Source organism: Aspergillus oryzae, chromosome 2 (assembly GCF_000184455.2).
Source record: "Aspergillus oryzae RIB40 DNA, chromosome 2".
Taxonomy (NCBI): domain Eukaryota; kingdom Fungi; phylum Ascomycota; class Eurotiomycetes; order Eurotiales; family Aspergillaceae; genus Aspergillus; species Aspergillus oryzae.
The window spans coordinates 5,384,679-5,400,849 of record NC_036436.1 but is presented as its reverse complement, the minus strand read 5'-3'; the positions used below and the strand labels follow the sequence as shown (position 1 = coordinate 5,400,849).

General features: G+C 46.1%; 2 protein-coding genes across 2 annotated transcripts; both read left to right on the top strand.

The window, feature by feature from the left end:
- Positions 1-10,240: 10,240 nt before the first annotated feature.
- On the top strand, positions 10,241-10,639 carry AO090003001212 (uncharacterized protein; the record flags this gene model as incomplete). Its single annotated transcript, XM_023235221.1, has 1 exon — positions 10,241-10,639. The coding sequence occupies one exon, from the start codon at positions 10,241-10,243 to the stop codon at positions 10,637-10,639; it is 399 nt and encodes a 132-aa protein (XP_023090260.1).
- Positions 10,640-10,705: 66 nt separating this feature from the next.
- On the top strand, positions 10,706-11,472 carry AO090003001211 (uncharacterized protein; the record flags this gene model as incomplete). The annotated part of the gene is made up of 3 exons (XM_023235220.1): positions 10,706-11,070; positions 11,120-11,349; positions 11,432-11,472. 3 exons carry the CDS (start codon positions 10,706-10,708, stop codon positions 11,470-11,472), a joined length of 636 nt encoding a protein of 211 aa, XP_023090259.1.
- Between the last annotated feature and the right edge of the window lie 4,699 nt (positions 11,473-16,171).

The window sequence follows — 16,171 nt, the reverse complement described above, 5'->3', positions numbered from 1 at the left end:
TGGCATGTTCATGCCTGAGGAATACAAGTCATGCCGTCGCCCTCCAATCATGCGTCACATATCAGACTCTGTAACACTTCCTGAGTCATTCGCCCAGGAGTAACGGTCTGTTTGTAATGGTTATTTTTCGTTTGTCATCCCCTGTTTCATTTCTCTCCCAGATCTGGAACCCGTCTGTCAGCCCCATGTCAAAGCCGAGACTGGATTGGAAAAAAGATAATAACTAATCCGGGTGGGTTGGATTTAGGGTTAGTCAAAAACTTAGCAAGATCAGCCTGGCTCGGCATGTCTCCGTCAATCCAACCCCGATCCCAAAGGATTTAGGAAGATATTAAGCAAGGTTTAACTGATGGCAATAATTTCCGGACTGTTATCTCAAAAGAGAATTGCCCACTTGCTCGAGACGGTAGAAACCCCGGAAGCATACTTTGGTTCAACCAGAGAACGGAAATTGAATCCTCAATAGTTTGTTTTTTGAACATTCGGTTGATCCATCGTCAAATAAGCTTCAGCCGAACATTGCCGCCAGTCATATCCCTGGTCTGAAAGGAGCAGCCCTCGTGGCTAGGTACAGGTAAAGTTAGGTAGGTTTTCGCTCATTACGGATGATTTGTCAAAAATCTACTACATAGCTAGTGACAGACACGTAGCTCGCAAACGCTACGCCTTGGGTTTGGAAGCAGTCACAATAATGTAGACAGGCAGTTCGGGGATCAATCTCCTTCCTAGATATTTGCCCTGTTTAGCCTCACTTGTCTTTGTTAGAAAGGATATGTGTGAAATTTCTTAGTTTCCAGGAGCAGTGAAACGTCTCAGTGGTACGAGGATACTGGTACATTTCCTACATACAGAGAAAAAAGAAAATATCCCTCCCCTCTTGGTTTAGCGTGCCGCTCCCTATCGCCAGACAAAAGATCGTGCAGGGATGGAACAAGGGCGGCGATCAATGCTCGATCTCGCAGTCCCAACCATAGATTGCAACCCCCCGTCACCGTCTGACGCCCACAATGGGTAACAAAACTAACAATTGTGGTAGAGGCTCTAGCCCCGTTGTTTGGTGGATTCTAGTTATATTTTTACTTCCCAATACGAGTTACGGGGCAGGTAGGAAACCATTAGTGTTGTCGATGTACGTAAACCTCTAAACCGTCTTGAGAAGTTTGTGGCTGACTTCTCCATATTGTGGCGCAGTCTTTCGATGCGACCTGCCACCAAGTCACGGAAGTGGCCGGCTGCGGCTGGAATTTGTCATTGCACGGTCTGGCGTGTCACTAGTCAGTCACTCTCACACTTTGACTCTACTAGTCCCGGGGACTTGCCCTGGTTCTGGGTTCAACTTTTGGCGGTCGGCACCAGTGGACCCTCAGCCTATATCGATCTTTTTCTGTACTGTCACCGAACATTTTCATGGTATAACCAGGATCGGTGGCTGGGCCTCGCTTTTTCTTTTCATTTTTTTCCGTCTCCGTTTCTCCTTAAGCGTTTCCCCTTGTACCGAGGACTTGGTCGCCATGTGGAATGGCGTTCGTCTCAGATCTTGGATCCGAGGTGTCGTCTACCATGGTAAGATGAAATTTGTCCATTTTCGGAGATTTCGAAACTTTCCTGGGACATACTGACATCATACGGGCTACCAACTGTCTCACACACGAGCCCACGAGTCCGTAATCGATTGAAATTTTCCGAAGTTTCCCCAATATTTGTATTACTATCTTTCAATAGTTTGAGACTCTATTGCATAGTCTCAAACCTAGCTCTCCAACTCATACCCATGGATGCCGCCCTCGCTTCTCAATGCTTTCTAGAACAGTGGGGTAGTAGTAGCCTTTGGTGCGACATTGCGAGTATCTGGGTAGCGTTTACGAACAGGAGTTCATCGTACTCCGTATACATACGCGGATGATCGACCGGTGATTACCTTGCACAAGCGTCACCCCATCCATTGTCCGGCTTCCTTCCTAATCCAGGAATGGTCATCGCCCCATGTTCTTAAGATATGCTTTGTTCTATTGTATGTTCGGCATACCCTAACCTTTCTTTTAGCACTATTGAGACTCTAGTGATCCGAATGGCGAAACTGCCCGGTTGATTGTAATAAGGTTCAAGGATGATCTGCCATGTGGTCGAACAAAGAAAATCCTCTTTGTGCCTGTGTAAGCAATCGTTGCGATGACCAATCATTATAGGGCTGTGTAAAGATCAGACTTTTCAACTGTGTGACAATGGAGTACACTAAAAAGACAGGGATCAAGAATGCAAAATAAAATAAAAATTTGACAACCTCCGCTCTTCCGATGTCATACTTTGGGTCAGGGGCAGAAAACACTCAAATTTTTCTCGTTCAACATCGTCCAGGTTTTGCTTCCTCCCTTACCCCAACTACTGCGTTTGGTTCTTGTTCTATCATGAAACTCCTCTTACGAACAAACCCCATCTGATAATCTTGGTAGCCACGTGTCTTCTTTACAAATCCCTGATCGAAATAGTACATCACCCAGAGCACTCTGGGGTAGCCGACATGTTACGCGACAAAGCCATGAGATCCACGCGAAGTTCGGTTCCAGACATCGGTAGTCCCCATAAGCGTTACTAATTCTATCAGTAAGGGGATCGGATCGTGTGTCCTTTTGGTCATACAGTAAAACCTGTATATAAGCAAGGCTTTGAGCTGACTGCCTAAATTGCTTATATCGAGATATTGCTTATATCAAAATCACTATATAAATCTATCTAAAATATAGATGGAGTATAATAATATAGTATTACATAGTATTCTGAGTAGATTGCCTTAGTATAAAGACTAAGAGGAAGGTAGAGTAAAAGAAATCTTGCAATTATATATATTTTTGTTATTATCAATCAGGTAGTAGGGGTAGAGTTCTAGGACTAAGTTAGTAGAAATTTACACGTGACTCTACGTTATCCCAGTACATTTTCTGATTGATTAGTTAGACCCACTATACCTCGTTATACGGAATTTTGTATGGGAGGCTGAGTAGTTTACTGAAAGTTCCCTGTATCGAGGTTTTCTCAATTTTGTATGGGAAACGATAGGAGGCAGCCTGGTAGATCGCTTATATCGGGTATATTCCTATATCGGAGTTGCTATGTACAGGTTTTACTGTATGTACGACAATGAGCGCTCACATGAAAGATGCAGCGAAGCTCGCTTCGAGAGTTGCTGCCTATCTTAACCCTGGAGCCGATAGCCTTACTGCATACAGAGCAGGAGGTGGCGACTTCATTTCTATGTGGATCGCGTTGCTGTTGAAGTGGGATCTCACCACGACCCATACTATTGAAAGTCGCGCATTATTATTCGGACGCGGAATCCTTTCAGTCGGTTGCACATCGCGTATGCATCCGATATCCACCTGGGGCTAGAATCATATTGTCTCATGACCGACTGTGAGATGGTCCTCCTCGCCATTCCAGGCCATATCCAACGGCGAAACATGCGCAGCGGCATTAGTGACTTGTCATACAGGATGCATACAATCTAAGCTCCAGCAATATATCGTCGAACACGTAGAGACACCCCGTTATCGAACAAAACACTATTGTGGGTTCTAGCTTTCTACAATCACGATTTTTCGTAGTGTGGAAGCACCTTGTTGGTGGCCTGAAAAGGTTATCTTCCCTGCCCCGGGTTTCTTTGGGGGCGAATTGAGGTATTATGCTAGGAATACTTTACCATTGACCTATCTACCTGTGTCATTAAAGTCGCCATACTTGCAGGAAATAGCTATTTCTCTATCAGTTGTAGTTTCATGAATGGGTCGCCCTAGTCTGATATTTTACCGTGTCGTGTCTCAATGTCCGTTATCCCCTACCTCTGTTCCAATTACGATTACGGACCTTTTAATTTCTCCTATCTCCCATCAAAGGATGCTCCCTTGCTTCTATTTCGGTTATCATAAGACATTAGCTATCAGAAGAAAAGAAAGAATGCTCACCGCGTATCGCTATCTCTAAGGGGAGAGACATACTACGCCGCTTGGCTCCTCAATCTGATAGTCGAAAATCACTCATGCACAGTATTATCATGAGATACAGTGAAAGGCGAAAAAGTATTCCAAATATGTATTTCTTGTTCTACGTGCGTAAGGAAGCAGACCAGTAATTGCCTGTAATCTGTGTCTTGGGCAAATAATAGAAGAGCTTCGAACGCCTGTAACCCGTCGTCATGCTGTACCAGGACACTTGGCAAAGAACAATAAGCTTGACAAGGAGCTCAAGGGATCTACTGATTGGGCTAAGAGCACAATACTGAGTGCCGAAACTTGACCTGTCGAGGTTGCTTATGGGGCCTACTCGACATGTAGTTTCAGCACCGGGTAACCGTGTCCTCTCCTAGTAGGTTAGTTGAATTTGTCAATGTGGACATAGAATTATTTGGTTGAGTCTCTCCAGAGCCGAACTTGTTTGATCCTGTTATGAGGGCTTATTGATAAGATAGAATGCTATGATTTACTAGATCTTATGTCTACTGTGGCGAGATGATGCCTGAGAAGCGAGCAATGTGAATTTCGCATTCCTAAATATATAAATATATTTCGATGTGTGTTTCATAAAAATAAGCCACAGCTCAACATGACAGAATTATGCGAAACACTACTCACTATTCATTGGTCTGCGTTATGCTGTTTAGCATACTGTTCATAAGTTGGCATTTTATATTGCTGGTACCAACTAAACATTTAAGTAAAATTGTGTCACATAGCGACATAAATGCACAGATTCCGATGGTTTTTTAAAACCTAGCTATAGTAACATCCAGGACTCACTTGATGCTTTAGAAGTATCTACTCACATCGCCATGTAATCTCTACTCTTTAAAGCACCGGCGTATCGTCCTCCTTTCATTTCGGATTTCTGCATGCAAGAAAAGCTGGGAGAGAGGAAGAAAACCTCATGTCCCCGCGAAAACTAATGGTATAACTTTCCATAAGCTACCACGATTATTTATATACTTGAGATCCACAGAAAGTCATTGATATTCACGCTCAAGTGTTTTCCATACATTCACAGAGCCTCTACTTCCTTCCCGGCAAGTAAGCCTGAGAACCCCTATGTATAGACTTATTACATTGGCTTTCATCTTATCAAGCAGGTCACTCGCAGCCACCTGAGTAGGGCTGTATTTGAAACCACTCAGGGAGTTGCAGGATTGGCGTGTGATGTCTATGATATTAGGTGTCTAAGTGAACTTCATTTAGCTGCCATACACCATACATGTGAAACCTAAGACACATAGGTACACGCCTCCGCGTAGAGTATGAATCTCAGTTGGCAACCGAGTCTGAGCCAGGGCTCAGCATATTAGACCACTTGGTATGGCTATTGAACTATCGGGAAAATGAATTAAACACCTGTATTCTATGGGATAGTTCATGGCAGGGCCCATTGAGTTCGTTTGTAGTGACATTCTTGGGTTGCTGACATTATAAGTAGGGATCCCTGGTCAATGAGGTATTCTAAGCGTCGAAGATGTCATAGGGAAATATGTGTCAGAAGGCCTCGTGCGAAGTAGGTAGAAGTTTATGTTGCTTTCTCAAGATAATGCTTGTTCAATTGACGAATAGTGTAGGACCGGGGTACGAGGACGAGCAGGAGTCAAACCTTGTATCCTGTTCAACGTTAATTGATTGCATCAGTAACCGTTAATGATAAGTGCAAGATTCAGAAATAACAACAAGCCCGAGCACTACTGTGGATATTGTCGCGCGAGACCATTGTGGTGTTGATTAAAAGTGTATTCCTTCCCTTTATTGCTATGCAGCCACGATTAGCGAGCTCATGGGGTAAGTATCAAGCACTAAGCAAAATACTCGCGAGGAATAGAACAAACAACCGAAATCTTTGTGTATTCAGGCCTCGTTCTTGATGTCAGGGTGCCCGTGTAAGAGCTCAGGTGTGTAAAGTGTGGAGCTATGGATGAGAACAATGGTTGACGACTCGACTTAATGTTGATATATCCTCGCAGTGCTTCTACCGATGCGTGCACCACAATATCAAGGCCGGTATAGTGACTGAATTGTGTGCCACATACTCAGTTGATGTATACTGTCTGATTGGAATCACGGAAGGAAGTCAAGTTTATTCCTGACTTAATCTCAGCTATAAAACATAGCTTCTTGAAAGCTCCTTTTCCAGGAATCTCTTGAGCGCTGATCCATCCCTAGAAGCTTTCAACCAGAATGTCAAATATCAAAGATGGATTTTCTTACTGCGTGCATTGTTACTCTTTCTCATAGTACATGAGATCGATCAATGTCCGGAGGAGTAAGGCTAGCAATACATTGATTTCCAAAAGAAACTGTAGAGGAATCGACGTAACTCGCTAGATGTTCGCAACAGTTGGGTATCTTCTGCAAGTCTAAGCAGTACTGCCTAAGGGAGCTTCAGATGCAAGCCTCGTTTGTTCCAACGGCATAAGGACCCTTGCACACAGGAGCGTGGCAAAACTGTTATGTAAAAAGAGCGCCAAAAGCAACTACCAAGACTCCTTTGCCTTGCCACTTTTATACATGTGACTCATGTTGGAGGGCATCCGGGATGACCTAATAGATTTGAACTACCTATTTCACTGAGAGGATCATCAACTGGGACGACCTAGGGCGTCCTACGGCATCCTCATTCAATCAGCTTTGAGATTTGATCTCAAAGCAGGCTGGCGGATCAACGGCTCAGAAGTACTGGTCCTAAGCGTGTATGACCTCCTATCTAGGAGATGCTGTACAATGATGTCAATTGAGGGGAAACCATGGTCGTTTCTCCGCAATTGATACACGGTGCGTACAATCTCTGATGCGACGATATCCCGACTAGTGTCTTGAAGATATATTCGCCATGGCATGTAGTTGCTCAAAATGTAAACCATTAGTCAAGTCTTGGTGAAAACGGACATTCTACACGATGCATAATGATGAGCACATGTAGCAACAGGGCTGAAACGCCCTAGCATTCTAAACCTGGGGTTAGCTTGCTATACTCAATTTTTCTGTGTCATGGAATGGAACGTTACCCCAAGAGCGCTTGGCATCCTGTAATCACTAGGAGTCAAAGTGGAAACAGGTATCCATCAGTTTAGCTGTGACAGAAGCTTGTAGGATAGGATTAGAGAGGGATGGAGGCTCATGCCTGAGGAAGAAATGCAGCGAAACATGTGCGGGATCATGTGCGCCATGATTGTCTTCCATGGACGCGCAGCACCACGCTTCACCATTTCATTATCCTTGCTCCCCCTTCCCCACACAACCTCATCAATTTGCGACCAGTCCTATCTAGGTTGACTCGTCTTCAATGCAAAAAGAATTCGGTCGAGTATGCCTTACGGCTGCTGATTTTCTGGGTTTGTGATGAGTCTTCAGCTCGCCTTGGGGCATCCAACAACACCAGCGGAGATACCAACGCGCGGTTCTCCTATCCGAATGTGATTCTAGGGCTAATATGGGCCTACATCCGAGCGAGTGCTCCACGCCGAACGGTCAGGCCGAGAAAGGATCCCTGCGGCGTGAAGTCAAAACGGTGCTTGATTCCGTGATATATTAAAACCGCGTGCCAACGCACTAGTCATTAGCGCAGGATGGATTTATTATCCTCGTCTTCCATCCTGTGGAATGTTCCGAAAACAGAAAAGGATGGCGAGACTCGCAAAGATTGACACATAATTTCCTCCATCCAACTAATCAGTTAATATAGATAGATGCAGGTACGATATTGTGATACTTGATAAGAATGGCGATACTGCAGACTACAGGCTACTTTTGGATTTCGGGGATATCCGAATAACCCACATCCGGGCCGCGAATGATATGATATCTTCCTAGTTACCCATAGTGCAGAGTTCTGATTCGGCATCCTGGCAAATGTTTTTTCCTGATGGTTCAAAAGCGTCGCCCAATGATAACATGTGAGACACGTTATATCCGATGCAACCATTCTATCAAGCCGGTGGGGTCCACGACTGTCTCAATCGCCAATGGTGCAGATCAGGTCCTCGTACTGAACCGTGTCCAAACTACAAACGGGATTAGCCTGAACAAGGACCTGCTTGGCATGAACAACGCACGATCGAGGATTGGCTGAGGATCGATCACCCGCTAAGAAAAGGCCCAGTTCGTGCCTTTTACGTTACACCCTTGGCGCACGCTATCCTCAAGGGCCTTAAACTTGATGTGGTTGGCGAAACTTCGGAAGCATGTGAAGAAACTGGGGCAAGATAAATGAATTTGCGTCTTTTTTTTCCTTCCCCCCCGTCCGGCCTACAGGCCTATGGCTGGTACGAATGCGCCTTGTTCCTTAAAGGGTCTAATGCCGGAAAAATTGAGCTTCGGCGTGCCACTAAAAATTGCTTAACAAACTAATCGTCTTGAACGTCGATTGGTTAAGGGGGGAGAAAGGGCCAAGTTGGTCAGCGACGGTCAGATCACCGAATGTTGCCGGAAATTGAAGGGCTTCGAAAGGTTGCATCAACTCCGCTAATCAATACAGTCAATCAGTGTTAGCTCAAAGTCTGATTCTACGTTCCGAATTCTAGATGGGCGGAGGTGAGCATGGCTGAGGCATACCCGAAGCCAAGCTCCACAACTACGGGCCACTTCTATCCTACGGTTGGAATATCCGAGAATCCCAGGGCCTTAATAGCACATCAGTTATTAATTAATACAGTGGTTCCGCTTTCGTGCAGGGATGCAAATCCCTAACAAGAAGCAGATGACTCGGGATGAATTGTAGAGAGGCCCCTCCTCAACGGCCGTGCCTGATGAGCATCAGACCAGCGGTCAAGGGTATTGCGAACAGAACTGCAGCAATGCCCTGATTTTGTTGGCTAAAGAAGCTAAAGTGCGGGTGGCAGAACGCTATCATGCCACTATGCATTAACCAGGAACAAGCCCGTGGGTAACCGTTGAGCCAGGGGATCAAGGTTGCATTGCAGGATTCGCTGTTTGAAGTAAAGGAAAAAAATCTTCAAGCAAAAGCCAGTCTATACGGGCTTATAAGGCAATCGCGCGTATCCTATTGCCTACGGAGTATACTTCAAAGGATCTGATATCTCATGATCTGCGTGATCGGCTTGCCTCCTATCTTAGATCACCCGGGCTTCTTCAAATCAGCAACAACGCTCAGACATGTCCCCTGAGAGGTGATCCAAATCATACACGAGAGAACGCGGAAACGCAAATTAAGGATGAGCGAAAAAGAGAAAAAAATCCGTTGTTCCTGAGTCATGACGAATGAGCAAAAGTCAAACACACCTTCTGCTTTTGGGGGGTATGCCCGATCACAATCTTCAACCCGCCATGATAAGAGACACACGCTATCGACAAATCACCGGAGGTCAAGATTAGTGGCAGTCCTTAGCTAATTTCAGGTCGGCGTCAACCTTAGCCAACCCAACCCAACCCCCTCATGGAAGCGGGACTCCCTATGGAGCCGGCTTACATCGGGCGCACTGCAATGGCGCACGTCAATCAACCCCTCTCTTGTTGCAGTGCCTAGTATGCCAAACCACCCTTTCTATTCTTCTAGAAACCACACCCTAGAGACTCGGATCTACACGGATTGGTTGGAATGCTCCGATTAGTTCGCATTTACCCCAGGTCAAAATGGATAATCAATCTAACGGAGTCTATTTCGTCAACTGCCTGCCAGCTAGCACAATCTCCTCTTCACGCCCGGCCGTGGGCTGTTAAAAGGGTCAATTCCCTCCCCACCTGTGTGGATTCTCTATGATTTGCACGGGATCTGACTTGGTTTCCACAATTCTTCTTGCTCTCAGCTTGTTCTACTCGCCGATTATTCTTTTCATCAACGCGGCACACTACCCCCGTTGTCTGATGTCATGACTAGAACTACTGTTGAACCTATCAAATATGAGGCCCCTTCGTGGGAGCATAAGAGCGTGCATGTGTCCGACGACCACAGGAGAATCATCCCCAATGTCGGCGACGACGCGACGCGCCCAAAGGGCCGCATTAGACGTTCAATGACCGCTTGTAATACCTGCCGCAAGCTTAAAACTCGGTGCGATCTTGATCCACGAGGGCATGCATGCCGGCGGTGTCTATCTTTAAGGTCGGGTGCCACCGTTATCCACTTTGTCAAATCTCTTACGTCAAAATGGGGGATCCCATGTCCTGCCAAGACCAAATAAGCCTTTCTTGAGTACTAATGTTTCTATAGGATCGACTGTCAGCTCCCCGAGACGAGTGAGCGCTTTCAGGACAGTACTCCAATGTGGTCAGACGCAACGACAGCTATCCCCTCCATCGAGGAGCGTCTCACTTCCCTAGAGAGGAGTATGAGAGAGATGACCGGCATGCTTCGGCAGATCTTGAATCAATCACCAAGCGTCTCTAATATCTCCGTCCCTCCGCTAGCTCGGAGTGTTCATACGGAAGAAACGGCCTCCATTGAAGGAAACTCATTCGGTCCTTTCCTACCTAAACCCGTTCGGCTAATTCAGGACCTCCAATCTGAGTTTTTTGGGGAGACAAACCGCATCCCTGTTGAATCTCCTTTCTTGGGTAACAGTTTTGAGAAGGGTATCTTAGATTCTAAGTTGTCTCTCAAGTTGGTACAGCTGTATGGTCACTCGTCATGTCCATCTGCCTCTATAGCCGCTAATGCTTGAGCTAGATTTGTGGATAATTTCGGCCCTTTAGTGTCCATAAATAATCAGTCGGACTTCCACAACGAGATGAGGAACACCGATTCGTTGTTATATAGTACTGCCTGTCTTCTGGCCTCCCGATATGTGCCAGGCATACCACCACCGATTGTCCATACCATGAACCTCCAAGTTCGACATAAGGCAGTCAATCTGCTGTGGGAGAAACCGCCTTTGAAATACGAATCGCTCCAGGCACTCGCCCTTCTTTGTTTATGGCCAGCGGCGGGTCAGAAGGAGTTCCCCATAGATGGCTGGTTACTGAGCGGGACTGCAATCAATCATGCCCTCGTCTCCTTTGACTTCCTCAATCATGTGCCTTCAGAGCTTCTCATTGATAACGATATCGCCGCTCAATTGCGGCTCTGGAACGCTTTCTGTTTAACACAGTTACAGTAGGTACAACATTTCCGGCTTAACTCCAACTTGCTAATGCAGAAATAGTTTCGCTGTTGGCAACGCACGTCCATTCCATTTACCACAGAGATATCTCGATTATTGCCCACGACTTCTTGAGCACCCCGCTGCAACAGTTGAGGATGGCAAGGTCGTAGCAGAGATCCAGTTGTACTTGATCACATTGCGACTCCAAGCCAACGAGCAACGTATGCGATTCGCGGAGGTTGAATACGAAGAGATTGAACGATGGAAAGTTGAATGGGCCCATCTTCTTGGTAAGGTTAAGCAACGAGGACCATCTCGTATAAATGCTAACTATTCAACAGCTGGTGATGAAAATTCAACATTTGAGCTTAGTCTCTGGTTCTGTCAAATCCTCCTGCATCGGACAGCAATGAGGTTCCAAGCGGAGTCTGAGAGACTCACGTCGGAAATTCTCCAAGGATCGCGCTTGATCATCTCGAAATTCCTGCAACTCCGATTTGTCACCGCTCTAAGAGTGGTCGATCAGGCGTACTTCATCGTCGGTTATGCCGCTCTAAATCTTTGCGACTTCAACTTCCTCGACCCCCTCATTGACCAGATCCAGATGTTTCTGCTGCATCTGTCGCCAAACGAAGACCACATCGCATACCGGTTTTCGTGCATGATAGCCGAGTTCAAGCGTCGCTGTGCCGAATGCAACGACCCTTGCAGCGCAGTCGACGGTTCTCAATGCTCGTTCGGAGATGCCCGGAAGATGAGCATGGAACAGGTACAATTCGTGCCACCACTAGTAGATAGCATGATTGGGGGATATAGCGCTCTGGAACAGCTGATCCCTGAGGTCATGCCACACTCATTTCCGGAAAGTGTCATAAGTGGCATGGCTGTGACTGAAGCCATCCCTGTGGGATCGGCGCCATACTAGCAACCTTTCGATACCGTAATAATGTTATAACGAAAATGGTGTTGAGGACGGTTTGGGCCGGGTGGGTTTACATGGTCTGGCGCGTGATTGAATATAGGATATACGATATGTCTCCCCGTACATTAATTCAAATTACCCCCTTTTCTTCAATTCTTGAGGACCATTACTGTATTGATACATGTAGCTGGTCAGTAGTACGTATACCTGTCTTGTGTTAGGCAAGGCGGCAACACTCGCCCTTCCCCTCCTACCCCTCTTCCCCTCTCTCTAGACATCGGTTTGTGTATGAAAAACTTATGGTATCTCACCAAAACTGAATCCTAATACGCTATCAGGCTCGGGATATCACTATACCCTTCTGGCTTTGTGAGAAGAGAACATACATCAGTGGAAAGAGTTCCCTTTTACTATATCTCCATGATATACTAACATAAACTTAAACCTAGACCTAATACATTTGACATTATGCCCACAATCGTATAATATTTTATGATATAGCTCCTCTCCAAGCTGTTTTTCCTGCTTTCTTTCCCCCATTCCACTTCATTCTATAGTCGCGAGCAACCACCAGGTCAAACCCTAATGATATGCCAAATAAAACCACAGCATACCCATCCAAACAGATTCAACTATCATACGAATTTAGCCTAAACGCAACCCCAGCAACGGTATATACCTTCCCTATTCTCGTAAGAGGATATCACTGAGAATCAATGGATTGAGAAGCCTTGTTTAGGTTTCAAGACTGCATATATTTACCTTCTGGAGACAGTTATCGTTATTTGCATGCCAATAATATCGCGATTCTCTGGCGAGAGAAGATACTGCCTATTTGTGTCGGTGGAATATAGCTCGGAATTAACCTTGTAAGGTTGTGATGGATGTGAGTATTATCCTTTTTATATTTATTCAAGATTTGAGATCATTCCGATTTCCAACTATAGAACAAAAAGACCATACATCATAGAATAGACAAGTTACATCAAACTCAAACTCACTGTCCAATGCCAGATTGAATAGCAGTACCATCATATACTCTCCACCCTTCACGAGCTACTACAGATCTTGCTACCTGCCAACTTCTCAGTCGGATACAATACCCTAGGTAGCCCACCTGCCATAGGAACAGGCACATTTCCATCCGAACCAACCGTCACGGTCGTGCAGCCAATGACCTCCGTCAATTGCTGGCCGGCTGTGTAACCCGCACCACTCAAGGAGAGGGTATACGAATCACCCGAAGCACCCTTGTTGGACAAGATAGTCACGATCTGCGACCCATCTGTGCCCTTGCGCATGGCGATCGTTGTGTCGTCTTTGTAGATGGGCCAGTTCTGTATTGCCAGTGATTAGTCTCTTGTGTCAGATACTCTGAAGATAGGCCATTAGGGTATGCTTAGAGGTTGTGCTTACCTTGTAGGTCACGAATCCTGTATCTTTGCTAATGGCATAGTTCCGGATTGCGTTCGCGGAGGCAATTAACTTGTACAGCTCGCTGTCGGTCGGGTAGCCCGAGAGCCAGGTTGCTTCGCGGTTCGCGGGGTCGTTTCCGCCGGCGTAGTGCTGTTCTTGGCCGGCGTAGATGATGGGGATTCCGTCGTTGAGGATGATGAATGCTGCGACGTTCTTGGCGAGGGCTATGTCGTTGGTGTAACTTTGCTCTTGTTAGGTGGGGTTCTGTGTGGAAATTGGGAACGGAAAATAAAAGGGAAGACTTACGAAGCGAACCGTGGGTTGTCGTGGTTCTCGACGAATGTGCCCAGGAGTGTTGAGTCTGGACAGTCGGATTTGACGGTGTTGATCATGTTGTAGAGGTCGTCCATGCTGCCGGAGGTTGACTTGAAGGCGTTGAGGAGTGGATAGTAACTGGTTTTAGCCGTTTCGTTAGGAGATGAGACTTGCAAGAAGGCTCATGGTTGGAGGAACCATACATGGGATAGTTCAGTACGCCGTCCATGACGTTCTGGTAGGGACAAGTGTAGGCCGGATCACCGTCGAGCACCTCGCCGATACAGTACACGCCTGCGGCTTTGTTGTACCCGGGCCAGAAGTCCTTCTGGACGTGTTTTACTGTGTCGATACGGAGGCCGTCAACTGATTTCGTAAGTATCATCGATCAGCCAAGTTGTAGAATGAGGGAGAAATATCTTACTGGAGTAGTTCGATACCAATGATCCCACCCAGTCGTACCATTCATTCTTGACCACATCCTTGGTGGTATCGAGATCAGGCAAGGAGACAGTGTTATCTCCTAGCCAGCAATCCTCAACCTGAGTCTGATCTTCATAGTTTTGAATGAGACAGAACGGGTGGAAGTAGTCTTGGGAACTGAACGGTTTAAACACACTGTAATCGACTGAGCTACCCGCTCCATCATAGCCCTGATATTACTCATTGTCAGTACTGAAATGAACCATATCCGCGAAGTCAGTTGCAAAGGACCACGAACCATATGGTTAGCAACCACATCGACCATAAGATACATCCCCCTCTCATGAAGGGCCGAAGAGAGCGCCTTCAAGTCATCTGCAGTGCCGTAGTTTTCGTTCAGAGAGTATCTAAAACCATCAAGTTAGTTCATATTGATGTAAAAGATGACAGGTAGATATTTAAAGAAATCGACTTACATATCCTGCTGCCAGTAGCCATGGTAGGCATCTCCATATGCGGTGGTCTGGGGCAGCTGGGCTGTAACGGGGGTGATCCAGATGGCTGTGAAGCCCATTCCCTGGATATAGTCCAACTATGTGATGGTTAGGACTAGAGTTCTTTTTATTTTATTTTTCTTCTGCTTTTCCTTCTTTTTTTTTGATAAAGGGGCAATTTACCTTGTCGATGATGCCCTGCCATGTTCCACCACAGTATTTCTATATCAAGTCAGTTTACATTCCTCTTTCTGAAAGCTAGTAGGTAACAACACACCCGATCCGCAGTATTACAAGTCGCAGTCGTCGACCCATCCGTCCTTGCAAATCGATCCGTGAGAAGGAAATAAATGGATTGCGATCGCCAGTCCGCAGGCGTTGCAGCCAAAGCAGGTGCCGCGACCTGAAGGCCGTACAGAAATAGAGACCACCACGCGACCATCATAAATGCCTTCTGTGGGGTTTATTGTTCAGAGAAGGGAGAGCTTGATGTGATGTTGTCGGTTGCTATCCTCCAAGCATGGCATCCCTTGCTAGTATTTATATGTTGTGATACATCGCATCGACAAGGGACATACTTTAAGCTCTACGGCCAGGGGCGGGGAATCCAAGCGATTCGCAGAAGAGTTTAAATTGCATTCTGCAGGACAATACCGGGGACGACTGTGATTTGTGGTTGAGTGGAAATTAATCCCTTTAAATTTCCGCCCCTAGTCACTCTGGAGGGTGTTGGTTGGATCGCTGCCCGTGATCAGCGTTGCAGAAAAGGCCGACGGGCCGACCTTTTTCTTGGGCTGTTTCGCTTTGCTGCTTCTATTTGGATGGTGCGTCCGATGCCTAGAGGTGGTCCTTCGCTCGTGATGTGGACGCTGGGGTTTCTCCGTGAAGGACTTGGGCTTGGATGCTGTTGACTCCGGGGTTTTACTACTTTGGTCTTGCATCCCTTGACGATTTTTACGTAAATATCAGCCCTAACGTAATCGGTAAGCGAGTTGCCCGCGCAAGCGAGTTGCCCACCACCCGCCATATAAAAATTTAAAATGATCAAAACACCATGAATTCTGACTTCTATATAAAAATGAGTAGTTCTATCGATTCGGGTAGTGCGTAATTTTATGCCCCTGTACACCACAGCCAGAACATTTAGATGGAGCGCGCCTAGAAGCCGATTTAATAGGTAGAGGTCTATCTGCCTGTATGGCTTTATCTGCCTGATTTCGGCGCTTAATAAGGATTCGGGCTTTAAATACTGATGTGCCTTTTTCAAAAGTAATCTGTTTAGTAGAGCGCTTTCGCTTTTTAAGTTGCCTTTCGTGCGCGGCCTGATATTGCTCTAATTAATGCTTTAATATTGTTATATCATTTATAGCTCGTTCGGCACCTTTAATCAGTTGATTTAAACTGGTTTTGATAGGCGAATCGGGACTGCGAGATCGATTTTTAAGTAGCTTTTTAAGCGTAGATTCTAACTTCTTTAACTGCTTAATTGTATAAGGCGTTTTAGGCGCTGAGCTGGCTCGGCTGCTCGGTCTACTACCCGGA